This window comes from Dromiciops gliroides, chromosome 3 (genome assembly GCF_019393635.1).
Source record: "Dromiciops gliroides isolate mDroGli1 chromosome 3, mDroGli1.pri, whole genome shotgun sequence".
Classification (NCBI taxonomy): Eukaryota; Metazoa; Chordata; class Mammalia; order Microbiotheria; family Microbiotheriidae; genus Dromiciops; species Dromiciops gliroides.
In genome coordinates this window covers 454,158,110-454,181,203 of record NC_057863.1, presented here as the reverse complement: position 1 = coordinate 454,181,203, position 23,094 = coordinate 454,158,110, and the positions used below count along the sequence as shown (strand labels likewise).

Below are 23,094 nucleotides of genomic sequence, written 5' to 3'. Positions count from 1 at the left end.
ACTCCATGAATAGTCTTCAAGACCACTCTGTCAAGCTTTGGTGGGAGACTTATGGGCTAGGGGTTCTCCAAAATTTTACATATCTTATTGAAATAGTTGTGATGAATGAAAAGCCTGAAAGACAGTTTCTAGGTAATTAATAATCAACTTAATAAGGCTAGAAATAATTAATTGATGGTCCAGTGGTCTCTCTCGGTAATCAAAGACTCCCACCATGGAGATCCTTAATGCTTAAATGCTTTAGGAAAAGGGGGGGTGTCCCTGAGAGGTAAAAATCATCCCTGATTGGTGAACAATTAATGAGGGTAGACTTTCAAATGAGGAAATGGGCTAAAAGTCCTTCAGCTTTTTCCTACTGAGAATGTGGTTTGATTATGAGACTGCTACCTCTAGCAATCTGGACAGGGGAATCCATCTCTATTCAGACCACTCTGGTTGTTTTTCTCCTTTATAAGCGGGGTCTCCCCTGGATTCTTACATAGAGGGTTACAATGACATTGGTCCAATGCTTTGGGGCCGAAAATGCACCTATATTAGATTCTGTTATATTATAATCAAAAGTAAGGTCCCCTCGTTTGGCCAGGGCAGCAATAACCCTAGGCAATCCTAACAGTCCTATAACATTGTTAGAAGGAAGGACTTGGACATATTATGGATCAAATTATGTAACCTGAAACAAAACTGCACATGGAAAAGCATGATATAAGGTTTTCTCACAACAGGTATCATTATTGTCCCTGTAGTTGGTTGGTCATCTTTAATAGCCCTTCTTCCATTTAGAAAACAAACAAACAGGTGGTGTAGTGGTTAGAGTGCTGGCCTTGGAGTCAGGAAGACCTGAGTTCTAGTCCTACCTCAGACACTAGCTGTGTGACCCTAGGCAAGTCACTTAAACTGTCAGGCTATTTTTTGTTTTTTAAATCTGTAAAGCAGTCAAAAATCCCAGGGACCATAAATCCTAACGTTGTTCTAAGAATCAAATGAGATAATATAGATAAGTGCTTTAAGAGGCAAAGCACTATACAAATGTTAGTTTATTATTCACTGTCTCTTCTAGTCTCCTTTCATGGGTTCTCACACTTCATCAGACCACTTATAATGGAGATCGGAACAGTTCCCAGGACTTTAATTACCATCTCCACGCTGAGGATTATCAAATCTTCCTATCCTGCCCCAATCTCTCTGCTGACCTCTAATCTTGCGTCTCCAATGGCCTTTCAAACATCTCAAAACTGGAAGTGCAACAGATATCTTAAACTACAATATGTCTAAAGTGGAATTCATTATCTTGCCCCTTAAACATTCTGCCCTGCCACCACCTTCCCTCTTGCTGGAGAAGGCAACACCACCCTCTCAGTCCCTCAGGTTTACAACCTACGAGTCTCCTGTAATCCTCACTCTCTTAGCCCCCCTTTATCCTAACTGTTGCCAAGGTCTGTAGATTTCACCTTTGCAACATATCTAGAATATACCCCTTTCCTCTGACATCACTACCATTCTGGTGGAGGCCCCTAATCATCTCACACTTGGACCACTGAAGTAGCCTCAAGTCTCCCCACTCCAATTCATCCTCCATTCAGTCACTCAAGTTTTCCTAAAGGGCAGGGATGAGCACTTCACCACTCCCCCAAGCAATAAATTCCAGCAGCTTCCATTGCCTCCAGGAGTAAATATAAAATACTCTGTCTGGCATTCAAGCCCTCCATAACCTAGCCCCTCCTACCTTTCCAGTTTTTTTATACTTAACTCTCTGCCATATATATACTTTTTTTTTTTTTTGTTTGGCGGGGCAATGAGTGTTAAGTGACTTGCTCAGGGTCACATAGCTAGTAAGTATAAGTGTTTGAGGCCAGATTTGAACTCAGGTCTCCTGAATCCAGGCCCAGTGCTTTTATCCACTGCACCACTTAGCTGTGCCATATATATATTTTTTCTTTTCTGGTGTGGTGGTTGTTCCTTTGACTTCTTTGGGGGAGGGGGAGGCAATTGGGGTTAAGTGACTTGCCCAGGGTCACATCAGCTAGTAAGTGTCAAGTGTCTGAGGCTGTGATTTGAACTCAGTCTTCCTGACTCCAGAGCAGTACTCTAGCCATTGTGCCACCTAGCTGCCCCGCCATATATTTTGAATCAGTGACAATGCCTCTAGACTGTTTGCATGAATAAGATACTTCATATCTTGGCTCTTGAAATTTTCTCTTGCTGTCACCCATACCTGTAATACTTTCCTCAACTCTACCTACTGACCTCCCTGGCTTCCTTTTAGTCCCATTAAAAATCCATTTACTGGAAGTCTTTCTCAACAACTCAATTCTAGGGTCTTTTCTCTGTTAATTATTTCTCATTTTTCTGTATATCATTCTAGAGACTTTCCTCTCTTAATTTTGTTTCCTATTTATCCAGTATATGGTTTGCTTTGTATATTTGTTTGCATGTTTTCCTTCCCAATTATATTGTAAGCTCTTTGAGGGCAGGGACTGTCTCTCTTGCTTCTTTTGTTATTCGAACTCTGACATAGGTGCCTGGCACATAGTCAATACTAAAGAGATGCCGAATGAATTGATTAATCACTTACAGTGATCTCTTACTTTTTTTTGTTTTTGTTTTTGTTTTTGCAGATCTCTAACTTTTGAGGGCTATATATAGTTGTGATTCATTAAGGTCAATCTGGGGCAGCTAGGCAGTGCAGTGGATTAGAGTGCTGGACCTAGAATCAGGAAGACTCAACTTTCTGAGTTCAAATCTGATCTCAGACACTTCCTAGCTGTGTGACCTTGGATGAATCACTCAATTCTACCTTAGTTTCTTTCATCTGTAAAATGGCTGGAGAGGAAATGGCAGACCACTCTAGTATCTTTGCCAAGAAAAACCCAAATGGGGGTCACACAAAGAATCAGACATGACTGAAAAAACCCCAGCTGAACAACAAGATCTAGCTGCTTTCCCAAAGCCCTTTATTTTTTAATGTTGATACCTTATCAAATATTTCTATCCTATCTCCCATTTCTCAGGGCTCTACTTTCAAAGGTCAATTAATGATGTTAAAATATCAATATCACAAGAAATAAATTTTGCATTTAAAAAGGGGATTACTGGACAAAAGGGAGATAGATTTTGGAATACTCTTCAGGTCACATCATATTTAACTGTTGTTCAGTTTCCCTAAAGCTAACAACATAAATAGAATTTTATATCTTGTTTACTAGAAACTTCATCTCAGGTGACAGGGGAGTGAGTTTTTGTTAAACTCTGCTCCTGTCAGCTAAAGAAGAGTTTAGGAGGCTAGACTCGGCTGGTTTGAAACTGTAAAAGTCTGGATGACAAATATTATTACGATTTCAAAGGCCTACTGAAAAAGAGAATTAGGTAGACCAGGCATTTACTCAAAGTTCTGCCTTATTGAATAAATGTGAAAGACTTTGTAATTACAGTTACAGAACTAATAGTGTCAGAAAAGATCTCAGTGGATATTTAATTCAACCCATAAATAAACAAATCTATCTACAACAAACCCCACCCCCTGGAGATCTTACAGTATACAGCATATTCACTAAGTTCTCATTCAGCCTTTGCTTCTTAGTGAGAGTGAACCCACTCCACTTTGAGACAACTTATACCTCTTTTGTTTTTGTTGATTGGTCATTTTAGTTGTGTATGACTCTTCATCATCCCATTTGGGATTTTCTTGGCAAAGATGATTGAGTGGTTTGACATTTCCTTCTGCAGCTCATTTTATAGATGAAGAAACTGAGGCAAAAAGATACTAAGTGTTTGAGGCCAGATATGAACTCAGGAAGAATGAGTCTTCCTGACTCCAGGACCCACCTCTCTATCTACTGTGCCATTTAGCTACCCTTTTAAACTTCCACTTTTAGTTAGCTCTACTCATTATAAAGCTTTTCCTTTCATTAAGTCTACCTTCCCCAATTTGTGATCTCTGCCCATGGGGGACAAACAGAAAAAGCTTTACATTTAATTAATATGACAGCTCTTGAAATCCCTGACTTTCAAGCCCCTTTAAACCTGTGTCCAGGTAAGTCAACTACTCCAGGTTTATTGATCAATGCCCATCCCATGATTTCAATGCTCTTCACTACACTAATAACTGGCTAATGTGGTGCCCAGAACTAAACACGATAGTTCTTCTTTTTTTTTTTTTTTTTTTTTTTGGTGAGGCAATTGGGGTTAAGTGACTTGCCCAGGGACACACAGCTAATAAGTGTCAAGTGTCTGAGGCTGCATTTGAACTCAGGTCCTCCTGAATCCAGGGCCGGTGCTCTATCCACTGTGCTAGATGCCCCAACACAATAGTTCTGATGTAGTCTGATCAGGTCAGATCACCCCTTCAGGTGCAGACATAATGATTCTCATTTTCCTGAGTTCAAATCTGGCCTTAGGGATTATTAGTTGTGTGACCTTTGGGTAAGTCACCTCACCCTGTTTGTCTCAATTTCTCATCATAAAATGAGCTGGAAAAGGAAATGGCAAAACTGTTCAGTATTTTTGCTCAGGAAGACACAAAATGTCAGAAATGACTGAACAACAGCTTTTCATTCATTCGCATTACTGAACTTTCCACCTAGCCTACAATCTATCTCATTTAGAAGACTAACAATAATTTTTTCAAATGCTTTTCCAAAATCTAGGTAAACTTTAGCCTACCAACTACAGATTTAGAGATCTAGTAAAACCTGTCAAAAATGGATATGAAATTTTTTCTTTTGGCAATACCTGTTCTAGATAAAGCTGTACTACCTCCCTAAGGATCATTGATTGTTTCTATAACTCCATAAATACTTAGAATGCGATATCATTTGAATGAAAATTAAGTCTTATTTGTTTTCTTAAACATCTTGTTTACATTATTTGTCAAGCCCTAATATATTTATTCAATAGGTAGTGTTAAAGAAAACTTCTGGTTTAAATTATTACAAATCTGAGTTAGAGAGATTTTCAAGTACCATTTTTTTCAATAAGCTCTTTATGCATGATGTCTACAGCCCCAAGCTTTTAACTAATGCAATTACATTGTTTCATAGCTAGTACTTAAAGGAAGACTTGGGTGTTATGCACCCAGCCAGTTTCTGATGCAAAGCAAGTGAAAAGGCTTATAACTTGTCAAGCTGTTTACTTTTCTTACTTTACTCTCTCCCCTTCCCTAATCTTAATTAGCTAGAGTTTATTAGCTCAGCAGAGTGATTTTTGGCAACTTAAATGGTATGGCCCAAGGAAATCTAAGGGCACTCTGAATTTCTTGTAATTCAACCTCTACTGTTGTTCTTCCAGAAGTAGATCAGCAATTTGCACGATTTAGAGTTGCCTTGAACACCGAGGGATTACATGACTCTGCCCAGTCACACAGCTGAGTCAGAGGCAGGACCTGATCCCAGGTTGTCCTGGCTTGGAGTCCAATCTTCTACCTACGACCCCTTGTTACTTCTCTAAATTCAGTTTACCCAGGAAGCATTTTTCATCAGCCTGCACACTTTATAAACTCATGTAAATGATGGGTTTTTAAAAAAAAATAGTCACCAGTGTAGATTTACAATTAGGCCTGCTAAATTTATGGGATTTGGTGAAGACAGCTTTTTCCTCTCTAGAGATTAATTTCTTTTCACTTGGACAACTATAACTAGAGAACCATGAATGGGGAAAGGTCAGGATTTTTTTCCAGTCTCATAACTTTTCTCTCCAGGGAGGCCTTCCTTCTTGTCTCCTTCAGCACCTTCTAGATCAGTGGTAATTAGCACAAACAGTATTGTGATGATAGCTAATTCAGCTTAAAAATTCCCCATGTTCAGGGCATTAACTCATTTAAAAATGGGAAGGTTACCAGCTCTCAGGCCATTAGCTTCCTATATTGACAAAGGCAGCAACAAAGAACAGCATTCTACCAGGGCTACATGGGGCTCACCTATTATTCTCTGTCAACATTTCTATGCACAGCAGGGCTCTTGGCTGGGTCAGAGAAGGGGGCCTGGGGGGGCCACACGGGGTGCTTCCCTTCAGCCTCCATATTGTTCAAAAGAAAGGATGTCACATGAGGAGAAATTTCAGAAGGGTTTAGTTCTGGTCCTCTTCTTTTTCTCCCCTACCTCCCCCGAGTTTCTCTTGCCCCACCCAAGCCCTTCATGACAGAAAAGAAGAAACAAAGATGACTGCTACATTTTTTTTTTTGGTATTCAAACATATTGATGTGATTTGGAAGTTCAATTGCTTAGGCAGAAAAGAAAGTAAATTTTGTTACTAAAGATTTAAAAAGCCATCAGAGTCTTCTAGAAAAATCAGAAATTATGCTTATGTTTTACCCTAGCTGATAAAAATGACCCCATTTTACATTTCACAGGTGAAACAGAAACTTCTATGAGGTAAAATTGGTAAAAAAAAATCTCCCCAAACTTTTTTTTTTAAAGTAGGCTATTGGGGTGGCTAGGTGGTGCAGTGGATAGAGCACCGACCCTGGATTCAGGAGGACCTGAGTTGAAATCCGACTTCAGACACTTAACACTTACTAGCTGTGTGACTTTGAGCAAGTCACTTAACCCCAATTGCCTCAAAAACAAAACAAAACAAAAACAAACAAAAAAGTAGGCTATTATTCTAATAATACCATCATTTAGAAAGCTAGATTATGAAGTCCTTCTTACCTCATCAGAGCCAGATCCAAAAATCAGCAAGTCAAAAGGTATTGCTGCAACCATGTCAATCAGGAACCAGCCTTTGAAGTAGTGAATTGCAATTTTGGCTGGATCACTTACCACTTCTTCATTCTGGTTTACATAGGTTGTTCGAAAGTTTATTAGAATATCTATGATAAACATAATATCCACAATCAAGTCTACCACATTGAGGGGGCTGCAAGAATAACCACACTCTCTTCTCTTTTGCTCTTCTCTGTCATTCAGGAGAAAGGCTGCAGAGTAAGGGGTGAATATAGCAGTGTATATGACCAGCAACAGGATAAGCCAGTCCCAGACGGCTTTGAAAGGGCTGTAGTGCAATATAGTAAACTTGTTGATGCGAGGAGTCTGTAGTTTGTATTCTGGCAAAACATCTGCTCCTAGGGATAGAACCTGAGGATAGAAAAGAAACATAATCTGTAAAATGTTATTGTTTAGGCTGAGGAGCCTGTAAAATCATCTATTAAATAATTAATAATGAAATATTTTGTTGTTGAAATATGTGATTTAGTGGACAGAGCACCTGCTCCATTCTAGTCTTAGAGCTGTCCAGAGTGCTGAGAAGGCAAGCAACTTGTTTCTAGGTACACAACCACTTTATGTCAGAGAGAATATGAACTTCCAGGTCTTGACTCCAAGACTTCCCCTCTTTCCACTAAACCAAACTATTTCTCAATAGAATCAAATATTTAGAATTGGGAGGGATCTTATTACTTAAGAAAATGAAGGGAAAAGATTAATAATGTAGTTTAAACTTAAAAGTTTGTTGTGAGTATAGTCTCCTGTTCTCCCCAAGAGAGCCTATTGTTAAATATTTACTATCATACCACTTAGCTTAGAGGTCTTCTAGTTGAACCTTCCCACTTTATTGACATGAAAATGTTTTTTTCTCCCCTAAAGTCACACAGGTAGTGAATAGAAAAGGCAGCAGATGTTCAGATGCTAAAGTAAGTATGCTTTCCTTTGAACCAAATTCAACATTAAATGTCACTTTGAAGTACATATAGAAAACCCACACATTTTCTAGATTAACTTAATAAGATACCCAATTGAATTACTTCAACTTGGTGCTAGTAATATTTCATGGGAGAATTAAAAGGAAACTTTCTCAAATGGTCTCTCTATGGAAAAACATAAGTAACAAATGTTATCATTCAGATGAGAAGTAGCTTTTGGGGGACTAATTGCAATGACCAGGTAAGCATGTTCAATTTTTATAGTCAGAAACTGAATCTGATTCAAAACTAAAAAAGCCTAAGAAAGGAGAGTCCTGGAATGGACCAGGAACATGATAGAAAAGCATCTTGGGATCTAGGGTCACAATTTTAGTTAACACTTAAAATGAAATTTTTTTTTTTTGCGGGGCAATGGGGGTTAAGTGACTTGCCCAGGGTCACACAGCTAGTTGCAATTAAATCTTAACTAATCAACTGTCATAACCAAAGTCTTCAATTAACCAGATTCTTCTCCCCTCCTCCTCTCATAGACACATATCATATTTTACGTTTGCAAGAGCTAAAGAATAGGAGAATTTCATAGTGGGAATTTATTTCATTTATTTGTTTAATAGGGAAAGGTGCTGAAGTTATATACTGAGCTCAGTATCCATTTAACCCCAAGTCCTAACACAAGGAGATACACATCCACTGGAGTCCTACCCTAATAACTCATAAAGGTGTGCAGGTAACTAATGTACTGAAAGCAATGCCAATAGAATACATTGGAACCCTAGCAGGCTCTGCTAAACTGGAAAGGCTTTAAGTGTAATCCCAGTGCACTAGCCTCACTAGGTTCTATAGGTTCTATATGTTCTAGAAGGTTCATTAATGTGTGATAGATTTTTTGTCTGTAGCAATCCATGAAAGAAATAACTATATAATATGGTCTGTACTCTTATGCGGTCTCCTTCCATTTATGCAGTGACAATAGCAAAATGGTGGAAAAGGTGGCAGGGGGCTCAAAGAATAACATGCAATTATTAGATTTTCTGAGGACATGAGTTTTTTTTTAGTGTGTTTGTTTGTTCTTAGCTTTATCATTTCTATTCCCTTCAAATGGTCAGTTTAACAACTAAAGTGGCTTCCTTGCCATTTCCTGTTCTTGCCCTGTCCTTTCTCACCAATATGCTTTTGTGTTTGTTGTCTCCCATGCCTGAACCGATTCCCCTATCTGCTGACATTCTTTTGGTCCTTCAAGGCTGACCTCTTTTACCACTTTCTTCATGCAAGTTTCCTCAGCTGTAAGTAATCTCTCCCTTCTCATATCTATCATGGCACTCCAATTTAACTTGTATAACCATTATTTCTGTATGTTCTTTTCCTCTATTAAAATGTAAACTCCCTGGTATTTGCTGTAACAGAAAAATGTTACTATAATGACAGAAGTTGTTAATACCAAATGTAATATGGACTGTCACTCCCTTAAATAATCCTTGTAATGGCAGAATTTTAGTAATGTCCTTGCATTACTATTCTTAAGATATTTACTTTTGATTAGGTTGAGTTTAACCACACCCTAGGTCCCCCCACCCAGGAATTTTACCTTGTGGGGGAACCCAGCTCAAGCTAGATCTCAGCTTCTAGTATCCTTGCCCCCTCTTCCATAAGGCTTCTTGGCATGAAGGGTGAAACAGCCAGAATGTAATGGCTTTCCTTACCTAGATTGCCAAGGGCCACTGTGATCTCATGAACAGGCTTTGCTACCTTATACTACCTCCTTCTCCTCTTCTCCTAAAGGTATAAGAAGCTTTTGCATCAGTCTTGGAGTTGGGAAATCCACTGGATAGCCTCAGGTGGCAGGTTTTGCTACCCTGTTATTTCATTAAAGATGCTTTATTCCACAAGTCATGGCTTTGATTTATTTCAGGATTTGATAGCTGCTAATGCATCAATATCTGTTATTGAGGTTTGTTGGCCTGTGCCTGTGATTTCATCAGTATCAGGAGCTCCTGGTATAAGGAGATAGCTTCCTCAATCAGCTCAGATCAGAAACTTTTTGGCACTTTAGGGAGCTGCTTGGGGGCATTGAGAAGGTAAGTGATTGGCACAGTGCAGCATAGGCAGAATGTATTCGAAGGAAAGTCATCCTAACTCTAAGACCATGATGTAGCTCTAGGGATGACTGTAGTTCTCACTACATTTGTCTAGGCTACCCAAATCATAGATGCTCAGACCTCTTATCATGCTACTGATGGCTCAATGTGTAGTGCCCTGCAAATGCAAATATAAATGTACCTCCTCCAAATAAAGGTGTTATTCCTGTTGTCCTTTTGGGTACCTCAAACATGCAGGGGTTTTAAATAGGGGAGTTCTTCAAAGAACTTGACAAGATCCTCAAACTAAGCCAGCCTATAATATCATACTAGGTGACATCGAGATGAAAGGGGGCATAGGAGAACATTATGAAAATTATGTTAGGAAACACTTCCTGAGAATAAGAAATCAAAGAGATCAAAAGCATTTGGGTTACTTAGAAACCTCATCCCCATGTGCTAGATATGGCACAATGAACAGTATTAAAAAACAGGAAACTATCTTAATGGATCAGAAAATGACATGGAGTAATTTCAGAATCAAGTTGTTTGTATTTAGTCATATTACAGGTTCAAATCAATACTAAGTAAGAAGATGAGATGTTAAAGACAAGAAGACCACATGTTATTGTAGTAGTTCCATTCCAGCTTTTAAAATTCAAATGATCAATTCTGAAAATGGGAAATGGATAGAAGTAAAGATATTGACTCTGACATAATTTCTTAGAGAAGGTGAACTGGTCCAAAACAGCTTCCTCAACAAGGAGAAAGAAAGAACAGAAACTACCTAGTCAGGAAAAACTTCATCTATCCTACGGTAGGTTTGAACCAGAATATAATAGAAAAAAACACAAGGGAGTAAGATCTTAAATTTAAAGGTAGAAGGGACTTCATAGATCATTTAGTTTACCACCTTATTTTACATATGATAAAACAAGATTGGAAATGTTAAGTGACTTGCCAAGGTCATAAAGAAAAAAAAAACATGACCAGGATAGGATGGGGACATTGTAGAGTTAAATCTTTGAATGAAATAAATTCATTTACTGGGTTGAAAAATTGTGACTCTTCAGAGCATCAGAACATTTTGAAACATTCCACAGTCAAATACAAATAATTTTTGGATTATCTGTAGAGTTGATCTCTCTGTTCTCCAATCCAATCCAACTAGAAAGCACTGTTCTCCAGATAGACTGTACCTATAGTGAGGTGCATACCAACCAGAACAAATTGTAACATTTTATAAGGTATTATTAGAGAGATAAAAGGAGAGATGCCAAGAGGCATATGCTAATCACTCATCTGCTCTAACAATGAGGGCTCCTATCCAAACTAGCTAGTGGTAGTACTTTTATGTAATTTCCTAGGAAATGAACTGATTTTAGTCAGTGACCAGAAGATTATACAATACTGACTGCTGTAAAGATGAATAGCATGTTTTTGGATGACTGACCAAAAGAAAATGCTTCATTGCTACATAGAGTCATTCCCTTCCATTCATTTGTGAAATAAAATATTTTTTTAAAAAAAGTTCACTTATTAAAAAAAATTTGGCTTAAGGAATAAAAAGACAAGCAAAGTATACTATATAAATAGAGGAAACATCATAGATCCAAGGGCCATATTGTTACTTTCCTTTTTAATTTCTAAACTAGTAATTAAATGTAATATAGTCCAAAATATGGCTTCCTCTACCAAATACAATTTCTTTTCTCCTTGCTAATACAGGGCTATTTGTTTAACCTGGCAGTTAAGTGTTACATAAAACCTGAATACTTAAAAACCTAAACAACGCTATTTATTCAATGAAGATCTACTGTGAAAATTTTGCTAGAACACCAGGATTAATAACCACTCTTCTCTTTTGAAAAGTGCAATAGGGAACGATTAAGCCATCCAAAAGATTATACGGTGCTTTTGGCAGCCCTTAAACACCATGCTGAGGTGTTGGTAGAGAAAGCTTGCTTGTTATTTATTCTTTACTTGGGGCTTGCACTTAACTAATGTGCTAGCTGTATTTTTGTATATAAGAGAGATTAGTCAGTGGTAAAGTGAATCAGATAGATTATATAGCATCAGGAACTGATTTAAACCCCTCAGGTTTTCACTGTGTGACTGAACTAAACACAACAGAAGATGTAAAATTGTCATCCTGAACAGGTATTCTCATTGTTAATCATCCAGCTATTTAGACTAAGACAAACAAACAAACACCACATGGCACAAATTAAGTCTGTCCCATCCCAAAATGTGTGTGTTTTTTTTTAATTTCATTTGGAGGAAGTTTAATTTTAGGCACTGCATTTGTAATACTTTGCTTTGATGAATACTGTAGTGCTAAATAAAGGTAAAGTAATTATGCAATTTAACAATATGAAGCATTATTACAGGTATCCATAGAGAAACCCTTTACAGTATTTAAAGAGTTTGACCATGAGTCCCCACTCTGCTTCTCCTCTCTTCCATGTCCATGCCCCCAGCAGAATATAAGCTCCTTGTGGGCAGAAACCATGTTGTTTTATCTTTTCTTTTTCTTTTTCTTTTTTTTTTTGTGTTCTTAGCAACAAAGTTTTATGACGCAGTTTTCTGTCCTCAACCTACTAGTTCATAGCAGACATTTAATAAAAGTCTGTTGAATTGAAAGTGGCTGTCTTGTTTTGCCTTTATCAATCAATCAGATTCTGACTTTGCTGCTTACTACAGGTCTGAACCAGGGTAAGTCAATCAACCTTTCTGGGGCTTGTTTGTTTGTTTGTTTCTTTTGGGTGGGGCAAGGAGGGTTAAGTGACTTGCCCAGGGTCACACAGCTAGTAAGTGTCAAGTATCTGAGGCCAGATTTGAACTCTGGTCCTCCTGAATCCAGGGCTGGTGCTTTATCCACTACACCACCTAGCTGCCCCCAGTCTTGTTTCTTAGTCTGTAAAAATGAGAGGTTGGGCTAGATCAGGACTTAAACTTTTCCCACTTTTTGCCAGAGAAAATTTTACCTGGCCTCGAGTATATAGGTATATAAAATAGGTATACAAATCAAACATTTACTGCCAAATTTTTCACGACCCCCCCCCCCCCACACAGTTGGTTACATGACCTCATATGGGGTTAGGACCCAAAGTTTAAGAAGCTTTGGACTAGATGACCCGCAAAGCTTGAGATCTAGAGCCCTAAGATTTTTTTTTTTTAGTTTTTGGCAGCTAGGTGGTATCATGACTCTGGAACATTGGGTTTTGGAGTCAGAAAGACCTGCGCTCAAATCCTGCCTCAAGCACTAGCTGTGTAACCATGGAAAGTTCCTTAGCATTCCTCAGCCTCAGTTTCCTATTCTATAAAATGAGACGGTTGGAGTACATTGCCTCTAAGGTCTCCTCCAGCTCTAATGCTATGATCCCATGATTTAGATAACTTTTCACCTCATTTGCACTGTAATGTGCTGGTTTGTATATGTGTTGGAGTCTCATACTATATTGTAAATTCCATAAGGACAATCTTTGTATCCTTATACCACTTGGCACTGGACACTACAAAACATTTGTTGAAGTTGTTGTCAAATACTTAACTGTTTAATATCTGGATGGTGAAAAGACCTTGATCCAAATTCTGCCTTTGACAGAGATGGCTCTGAGGTGCATCCACTGAGTATTAAAGGATTGTGCAGTCTTGCCTGAGGGTCCTTATGTATCTTATCCCTGATACTTATATGCAGATATGTCTGGGGTCCCTTTACCACAATCTGTTCCCTTTGTTTACTCCCTAGTCTAAAGTGGTGTAAGCACCAATGTCAGGGGCAGCAAGTCAGTCTAACTCCAAGTAGATCATCTCATGCCTTGCTATGTTCTGGTATGGGCACAAAAGGGGTCCATTGGCCATCTCATAGCCTGACACGTGGCAATTCTATAGACTTTGTTTTTCCCATAAACAAATTATAAGTAGAAAATCTGAGCTTGAGCTGGGTCATTTTTCTTTAAAATCAGCAAAAGATAATGGCAATTTGCATCAACTTTGTTCACTTTTTTTTGGCCAGGTTTAGCTCATAGGCTTGTTAATATAAAGTTGGAAGCCATCCAATCTAAGCACCTCATTTAATGGATTCAATGATCATTTCTATGCAGATGATCCTCAGCGCTATCCATCTATCATCTACCTCCTGGGTATCCCCATCGCCCTCTGGCTCTGCAGCTTTGACCTGTTGGTCGAGTTGTCCTTTGATATGCAGCCTGGTACACCCCAGGAGATACTCACCAACTTGGTGCCAGACCTCTGTTCAGATGCCCTATTGGCTTTAGCCCACTACTGCTCAGAATTCCCAAGCTCAAGTGATTCACCAGGCTCAGCCTCCCTGGTAGTAGGAATGTATATCACTATGCCTGGTTCTCAGATCTCTTTATCCAGCCCCAACCACTCTTCTGACCTCTAGTCTCCTATCTCACACAGCTTATTGGACATCTCAAACAAGATAGTCCCTATTTGTCACTGTATATTTGATAAACTCCACTGTCTCCCTGTTGCCAGCAGGATCAAATATATAATCCTCTGTCTGACTTTTATAGCCCATATAACCTGGCCCCTTCCTCTCTTTCTAGTCTAACTTTTTATTCTCTTCCACACACTCTGTGATCCAGTGATGTTGGTGTCCTTGCTGTTCCTCACATAAAACACTTCATCTCCTGAGTCCATGCATTTTCACTGGCCATCCGCCATACCTAGAATGTTATCTCTCCTCGTGTCCACCTCCAGACTTCACTGGCTTTATCAAACTCTCAGATATAAATCCTACCTTCTGCAAGACACAGTTAGTTCTCTTTCTTGTTCCACCTCCCTGACTCCCACTCTTACCCCCATTTTTATTCAGTCATGTACAACTCTTCCTGACCCCATTTGGGGGTTTATTGCCAAAGATCCTGGAGCAGTTTGCCATTTCATTCTCCAGATCATTTTACAGATGAGGAAACTGAGGCAAACAGGGTGAAGTGACTTGCCTAGGATCACACAGCTAGGAAGGGTCTGAAGCCAGATTTGAACTCAGGAAGATGTCTTCTTGGCTCCAGGTCTGGCACTCTATCCATTCTGTCACCTAGCTGTCCCATTCTTACCCCCTTGTCCCCACCTTAATGTTAGTGCCTTCCCTCTGAGAAGGCACCTCTAATTTAGCTTGTATATGTGTTGTATATGAATCTATCTATCTATATATCTATCTATATTTTACATGATGTTTCCCTAATTTGAATGTGACCTCCTTGAGGGCAGGCTCACTTTTGTCTTTCTTTGAATCTCTAGCATATAGCCCAATTCATAGTACATAGCTGGCATTTAATAAAAGTTTGCTGACTGAATGAACACAAAAGAAGAAACAGGCCTAGACAGGTTACATGACTTGTTCAAAGCTGTCGTTCAGGTAGCAAGTAGGGGAGTGGGGATATGATTCTAGGTCCATTGCCTGCAAATCCAGAATTCATTCCTTTTTATCATGCTGTTCCTGGGTTTTATTGCCAGTTAGTATGGGTGGGAGAGAAAAATCCAAGTTAAAATATTTTAGATATTAGACTTTTTCAGAATTTTCAGAAATTGAGATATTCAGCACATTTATAAGTTGTTTCATAATTTTCTAAATTTCTAAAAATTGAAACTTCTAAATTATATACATAATGAACAACTAATAGTTGCATACTGCCCTGTACTCATGGTGCCACCTGGTGGTTGACACAGGAAATCACTTGATTTTACCTCTTCTAGGAGAAACTGCATGTATGTACAAATTCATTTTCACAATTCACCTTTCATTTGTTTTTCATGGTTCACAGCTTAATTAATTCAACCTCAAATCATCACTTTCTTAAATATATTCATGTGCTGATAATTCTGGTCTTTTCCCCTTTTTTTCTGCTAACTCTCCATTTACCTCCAGAAAAATCATTCCCTCCTAGCTTGTTTGTGAGCCCCACCCAATGAACTTAATCAGAACTTAAGAATAGAGTTAATGATATGCCAATACTAAACAAAAAGAAAACTCATAAATTTGGATATGAAATTCAATAAACTAAAGTATCTGAGCCATCAACCTTGTGAACATTTACCTAAAAGCACAGAATTTCTGTGGGGAACAGACCTGCAGAAGTCATTTAGACCAGAGGATACTCAAAGAGTTACCTCCTATAAATTATTCCTTACAAAGTCAACCATTGGCAAGAATATGTGGAGAAGGACTTCCTATCATGATAAAGCATTTCCTTTCCGTAGACCTCAGTTTTTAGGAAGTTACTCCTTATATTGAAGAAAAATCTGTCTTCATTAACTTCCACCTAGTTCTTCCTGGGGAGGGGAGAAGATGGGGTAAGTAGATAAGTGATTATATGTCTAATCCTTCTACCATATGAAAATTCTCCAAATATTTGACAACATCTCTCATACCTTCTCTTCAATGGGCTAAAAATATGCCTCATTCATTTTACTTCCTTTGGCACAGTTTTGAGTCCTTTCATCATCCTAATTGCCTTTCCTCTGACTGAATTATTCTCCAGCTGGTCAATGATTTTATGAATGTTACACCTCCACCAAGTTGGGTTGGGGAGGTTGTCCTGTGCATATGACTCCTAATTGGTTGAGGAAATGCTGCACTAAGCTACTGTGTCCTGCCTGAGCCCAGAAAGAACTTTTTGGGATGGTTGCAGAACATGAAAAGAGGTGACTGAGTGAGAAAAGTCTTGGCTTTTGCATGGTTGACAGGAAATAATGCTGGAACAGATGTGGGGAGCTAATCCCTAACATATACTTTGACTTCCATATGCTGGAGACTGCTGAAAGAGGAATCCCTTAGAATGTGCTCCTTGAGAGCAGGGAATGTGTCACTTTTCTATTTATATGCACAGAACTTGTCAAAGTGCTTTGTACATTTTTGTTGTTGTTGAGTCCTTTCATTCATGTCCATCTTTCTGTGACCCTATTTGGGCTTTTCTTGGCAAAGATATTGGGGTGATTTACTATTTCCTTTTCCAACTCATTATATAGCTGAAGAACTTAGGCAAACAGGGTTAAATGACTTGCCCAGGGTCATGCAGCAAGTATGTGTCTGAGGCCAGATTTGGACCCTCATCCTCCCGATTCCATGGCTGGTACTCTATATGTGGTACCACCTATCTGCCTATAGTAAGTTCTTCATAAATACTTTTCATTCATTCACTCATTTCCATGTATCTGCCCTTCCTTGTATATGTCAGTTGTTTGGTTGGCATGCCAGCACTTGTGGAAAAGCAGCCAATCAATCAATCAGCATTTATTAAGCCAATACTGTAGGACTGAGCAAGTCAAGAGAGTGTTCTGTGTATATACTTTTCTTTTTTCTTTCTTTTCTTTTTTTTGGTGAGGCAATTGGGGTTATATAACTTGCTCAGGGTCACACAGCTAGTATGTGTCAACTGTCTGAGGCCAGATTTGAACTCAGGTCCTCCTGAGTTCAGGGCCAGTGCTCTATCCACTGTACCACCTAGCTGCCCCCTGTGTATATACTTATTTCTATGTCTACTGTCAAGTTGATACATGGCTCTAGAGTTCAGATGCAGTTAACACTATTGGAGAATAATCTGGGGTGATTTTGCATCATGGCCAGGAGCTAGGAACATTCAGCTAAGACTAGAACACAGGTTTCTCAACAACCACTTCAGGGTACCTCTCACTACATCATAGGGTCACTATTGTGTTTTATTGTTATTTTCTTGAATAGGGACTAGAATGGAGCACAGAGAGCTTCTGAGAGTATCTGCCCACGTGAGAGATGATGGGGAGCCTGCTTCTAAGAGCATTGTGATGACATTTAAAAGAAATGCCTGGGAGAGGTGGCTATGTGTAGACATTCTATAAGTGGATACTATTTGCTAACTGCATGTTTAGGAGAAGCCCTTTTGACTGGCCAAGGAGCTAGAACAGGGAGGGGATGCTTTCAAAAGGCAAAAGTGACCAGGGCCTCAGTCCTTTTCTCTTTGGCTGTTCACTCTTGGTTTGACTCGTTAGCTGATGGTGTCCATTGAGAGCCAATGCTGTAAGAGGAGAGGTAGAGGGGAAGAACATACCAGGCTTGATAATTTCACTCTAAGTGAAACTAGAAGAAAGAAGGAAGTTATGGTTAAATGGAAAGATGATGCAGAGTACCTGAGTACCTCTTGGTGGTAAGAAAGGAGATGGTAGAACTGGTTTTATTAGACCCCCTAAAAACAACAAGAAATATTATTTCATGAGATTGTTGATCATCTTGTAATCCATCATGAATGCTAAATATTTACGAAAGCACAATTAAATAATTGCAGTTTAGGTAACAACATGAGTTCCTGTGGTGGTATAGGTAGAAAAAGTTAATAAAGAACTCTATAGGTTCTCCAAATTAAACCAATATACACTGATACTCCTTGACTTCAATGCAAAGAGGCATAACAAAAAATGTAGAAAAGCATCACTCAGGAGGAAGGGATGAAAGAAGACAAGGGCATGTAGATTACACAGAAGCCTCATGTCTTTCTATAATGAACACTTTTTTTGATAACTGAATTGGTTGATGCTGAGCATGGGGAGCAGTAAATAGCATCGAAGAAATGAAAGGGATTCCATGATAACACGCAAGAAAGGACTTGCTATTGACGTTGAAATTATCCCTGAATCAGCTGTATCTATATAGTCAGACTACCAACTTGTCAGAATAAATAAAAACTCTAGTAAACAGCAAGAATTAGAATAATGAGGATATAATGTACAGTTGGAGTAAGTTCATCATGAACTATCTTAACAAGTAATTGACAATGAAAAATGGGAAATGGACAAATGAAATATCAACATTGCTTATAATAATACTTTTATATGACAAAGTTATAAAACTATGCTTCATTTTAACCAATTTAAATCTGTTTAACCAAGGTAAATTAATTACCATAACAAGAGGCTCCCAAAACTCAGAAAATGTCTTAGCAAACATTTCCCTTACTTATCACATCGGCAGAATGCTGGCCAACAATAATATTAGTTTAATATATAGACTCTTAAGAAATCTTAAAAAGGAGGAGGATAGATGATTATGAATAATCTCATCACCTAAAGTAGGAGATTGTTAAAATCAAGCTTGGTAAGAGATCTGACTCAGGCACTCCAAGGGTATTAAAAAGCAAAAAATGAGAAGGAAAGCAAAAGGAAAATAATGAGAAAGATCTATAAAGATTACTGTAACAATCTTTTTACCATTGAGGGCAGTTGAATCACCACACTTAGATCCTAACATTGTGGTCGTGGATGTGAATATAGGGGAGATAGAAATGGTACTAAAAAGAAAGAGTGCAAAGATAGATTGAACCAAGGGTAGATTTGGGGGAGATCTTTGTTGGAGGTAACACAACCACAAGGGCATTGAGGGAATCCATTTATAAGGTACTAAAAGGTGTGGGGAAAAAGATCCTGGATGTTATTAACACCAAAAAATAAGTTGGAAAACATCTACAACTCAATCTGAATCCCTGGTCTTCCATAGCATCTTTATAAGAGCCTTATATACACATATGGTACATGTAGGGTTGGGTAGGGAGAGGAAAGGAACCTTCATGTTCATGCTAGTGAAGTTCAGAGAGCTTACCAGATGATTCGAGTAGTGAGAGGGCTAGCCTAGACAAGATAGGGCAATCCAGTCTTCAAAAGAAAAGGAAATGAATAATAATAATATTATGATAAACTTGTATATGTCATGACAAGTGAAAGAAGAATGATGTTGACAAAAACTTAGCCATATGACTAATATGTATTTGAAAAGGACTACTATTAATAGTGGGAAAAATATATGTCAAAGTCAGGTAGATAATTATATGGCCAGAATTGTTAGTACTTAAATTTAGTAATTTTTAAAGCTTATTTTGAATTAAAAAGGGCATTGTTAAAGTTTTTAGTACCAGTCAATATTTATATTCTAAAGATATCAATTTTGCTTAAAATTTAGTTTCAAGGAATTTGCAGATACCCAAAATTTTTCTGTAGATGCAAATTAATGAAAATAGGACTAAATTCACAGAAATATATTTTCTTTCATTTTCTTTTTTTGTGGGGCAATGAGGGTTAAGTGACTTGCCCAGGGTCACATATCTAGTGATTGTCAAGTGTCTGAGGCTGGATTTGAACTCAGTTCCTCCTGAATCTAGGGCTGGTGCTTTATCTACTGCACCACCTAGTTGCCCCCAGAAATATATCTTATAATTTGGCCTGGTTACATTTACCCAGCTTAGCAAAGGATATACATTGAAACTGATAAATTATCAGTGTCATTGGGTTAGTAAAGTGGGAGTGTCTTCTTAGGGAGGACAAGAAGAAAGCACTATTGATCCTTCCATTTCATCATTCTTACATTGCTGAGCAATGAGCATAATGCTCAACAACAGGTCCTGGTAAGTTTCAGAGAAACTGACTGAGTGTAATTTAAACAGAAAACCTGTTTGAAATATAATGGACTAGGCTACTATTAAACAGTATGTGTGCCCAAGTCATGCTAAATTTTTCTGAGGATTGTGTGTTTTTTTCCCCCAGTGCAATCAGATTGATTAGAATTGGACAAAATTACTGTTGGTGAAGTTGTGAACAATCCACCTATTCTGGAGGGAAATTTAAAACTATGCCCAAAGGGCTATAGAACTGTACATACCCTTTGATACTAGGTTTATATCCCAAAGACATCCCCCAAAAGAGAAAAAGACCTGTTTGTATAAAAATATTTCTAGCAGCTTTTTTTGTAGTGGCTAAGAATTGGAAATCAAAGGAATGCCTATCAATTACAGAATGGCTAAACAAGCTATGGTATATGATTGTGATGGAATATTATTGTGCTATAAGAAATTACAAGCAGGATGATTTCAGAAAAGCCTAGAAAGACTTGTATGAACTGATGTATAGTGAAGTGAGTAGAATCAGGAGTGTTGTGCACAGTGACTGCAATATTGTTTGATGAAAAACTGTGAATGACTTAAGTATTCTCAGCAACTCAATGATCCAAGACAATCCCAGAGGACTAATGATGAAGCATACTATCCACCTCCAAAGAAAGAATTGGTATTGATTGAACACAGACTAAAGCATGCTATTTTCTACTTTAATTTTTTCTTTTATTCAAGTTTTCTTATTAAAAATAACTAATATGGTAATGTTTTTACATAATTGCACATTTTAAATCTATATCTGATTGCTTACCAAATGAGGGAGGGGACAGAGGAGGGAGGGAAAGAGGGATAAAATTTGGGACTCAAAACTTTAAATAAAAATGTTTATTATGAAAAAAACTTCAGTTGAAGTATATAAAAAAAAAGAATTGGGCAAAATTGATAACAATTACTGTTCAAAGCCGAGCAGTAGCTCACTGAGTTTGGATGGGAAGGACATTAAGCCAGACAGCAACAGAGACTCTTCATGTTTCTGTATGGTTTTGAAACCCTGGGTTGAGTGGCAGGCAACATCCTTGAGTAAACTGAACAATTTTCCTGATTCCCATTCCCACATCCCCGATTACCTGTAAGACATCTTCACCTAGATGTCTTACGGTCATCTCAAACTCAGCATTTCCAAAATAGAATTCATAGAAGGAAGCCAGGTGGAAGGAAGGAGCCGGTTGGGGTCTTCTAGTTTCTGAAGGATATGCAGTCTAGAGATTTGAGAAGATACACCTTATCTCTGACCTCTCAGAGATTTGGTGATCTCCATAATCTACTGCCAGCCTATTTTACTCTCTTTTTTCCTCAACCCTATCAAATTCATGTTTAATCTACAGAAAAGTTGGCAATATGACTCTCACACTACAGTCACACCATTTTTTTTGGTTGCTCTACATCCAGACTCAGCTGCTATTATGTCAGGTTTTCAGGAACCACCAAAACAGGTGACAATGGTTCAAATTAGTAGTATGACTTAGAGGATGGACAATCTAGGAAAAGAGGAACAGAGCTGAGATCACTGAAGCATTTAGGCATTTTTATAAGAGCAGAGTGTTTTAGAGCATTCAGTCTAAGCTTTTTATTTCAGTGCTAAACATATTGTTTTCACATTTCTCTCCATGAGGAAACTGAGGCAGAAAGAGATAATTCCATTTGCCTGAGATCATAGAGCTAGTAAGTGGCAAAGCCCACATCAACTGGTTGTGTTCGCCTGTCACTGCTCCTTTCTTCCACATATCATCTTGGACTTAGCTCTCCCACAGCTATAGGAGACCCAAATGAATTATATTCTGTGGAATTTTATTCTTCCTATTTTATTCTTTTTTTTTTTTTTTGCACGGCAATGGGGATTAAGTGACTTGCCACGGGTCACACAGTTAGTGTCAAGTGTCTGAGGCCGGATTTGAACTCAGGTACTCCTGAATCCAGGGTTGGTGCTTTATCCACTGTGTCACCTAGCCGCCCCCCATTTTATTCTAGATGTAGGGACATTCACCATATCACCTCCCTCCCCCTCCCCCCCTCCCTCTGACTTCCTGCCACTTATCTACATCCCTGAAGTACTTTTCTTTGAAGTTTGAGGCTGGCATGGCTGAGAACACAACTAGAACTCTAGGTAGAGATGTTGTCCCTGCCTAGGTTAACCACTGCTTTAGTGCATGAAATTCCAGAGATGAGGATTCAATAATGGTTGGTATGAATGTCTTGATGATAATCAACATACATTTATTAAGAACTCACTTGGATGTGACACAGTGCATTTATACTTAACATCCTACAAAAAAAAAATAGATCTGTTTCCTGTCATCAGCTTAAGGCACATCCACTGACATGAATACACATTTTTATAAGAAATACAGAGGAATAGAAATATTAAACTAAGTTATAGATGGTCACTAAAGGACAGCAAAACTCAATGCTTATGCAGAAAGTGATCAAGAAATCAATCAGTTGGCAGTTGCTTAGTGCCTATTATGTGCCAGTCATTGTGCTAGGTACTAGGGATAAAAGATAAAAATGAAATAGTGCCTACCCTCAAGGAGTTTACATTCTATTGGTTGAGACAACATATTCATGCATTTATTCTTTTGTCCACATATAAGAATACACAAAATAACTATATTGTAATTTAGAAAGAGGGAGTCGCTAGTAGCTGGGATGATTAGAACAGCTTCATGTAGAATATGAAATCTGAATAGAGTTTTAATAGGGACTAAAGGAATATATGAGGTAGAGATGGGGGAATACCCTCCAGGTATGAGAGAGAGCCAGGGAAATGCTTGGTGACAGGAGATGGAGTGTCCTGTATGAAGATCAGTTTGGCTGGACCATAGAGTGTGGAAACAGGAGTAATGTATAAAAAGTCTGGAAAGGGTTTGCAAATTGGTTGTAAATGTTTTTAAAAGCCAGAGCAGGGGCAGCTAGGTGGTGCAGTACATAAAGCACTGGCCCTGGA

At 38.4% G+C, this 23,094-nt stretch overlaps 2 protein-coding genes across 4 annotated transcripts in view; both read right to left on the bottom strand.

Annotated features, from left to right (window-relative positions):
• Positions 1-23,094, bottom strand: part of KCNH7 (potassium voltage-gated channel subfamily H member 7) — a 621,793-nt gene that overhangs the window by 130,122 nt on the left and 468,577 nt on the right. For all 3 annotated transcript variants that reach the window (XM_043991004.1, XM_043991002.1, XM_043991003.1), the window contains one exon: positions 6,645-7,070. In XM_043991004.1, the coding sequence (XP_043846939.1) occupies positions 6,645-7,070 (426 nt within the window). The remainder of the gene's footprint in view (positions 1-6,644; positions 7,071-23,094) is intronic.
• Positions 21,116-23,094, bottom strand: part of LOC122746157 (folate receptor alpha-like) — a 31,073-nt gene continuing 29,094 nt past the window's right edge. Inside the window, exon 4 of the mRNA XM_043991623.1 lies at positions 21,116-21,349. Within this exon, the coding sequence (XP_043847558.1) occupies positions 21,116-21,349 (234 nt within the window). The remainder of the gene's footprint in view (positions 21,350-23,094) is intronic.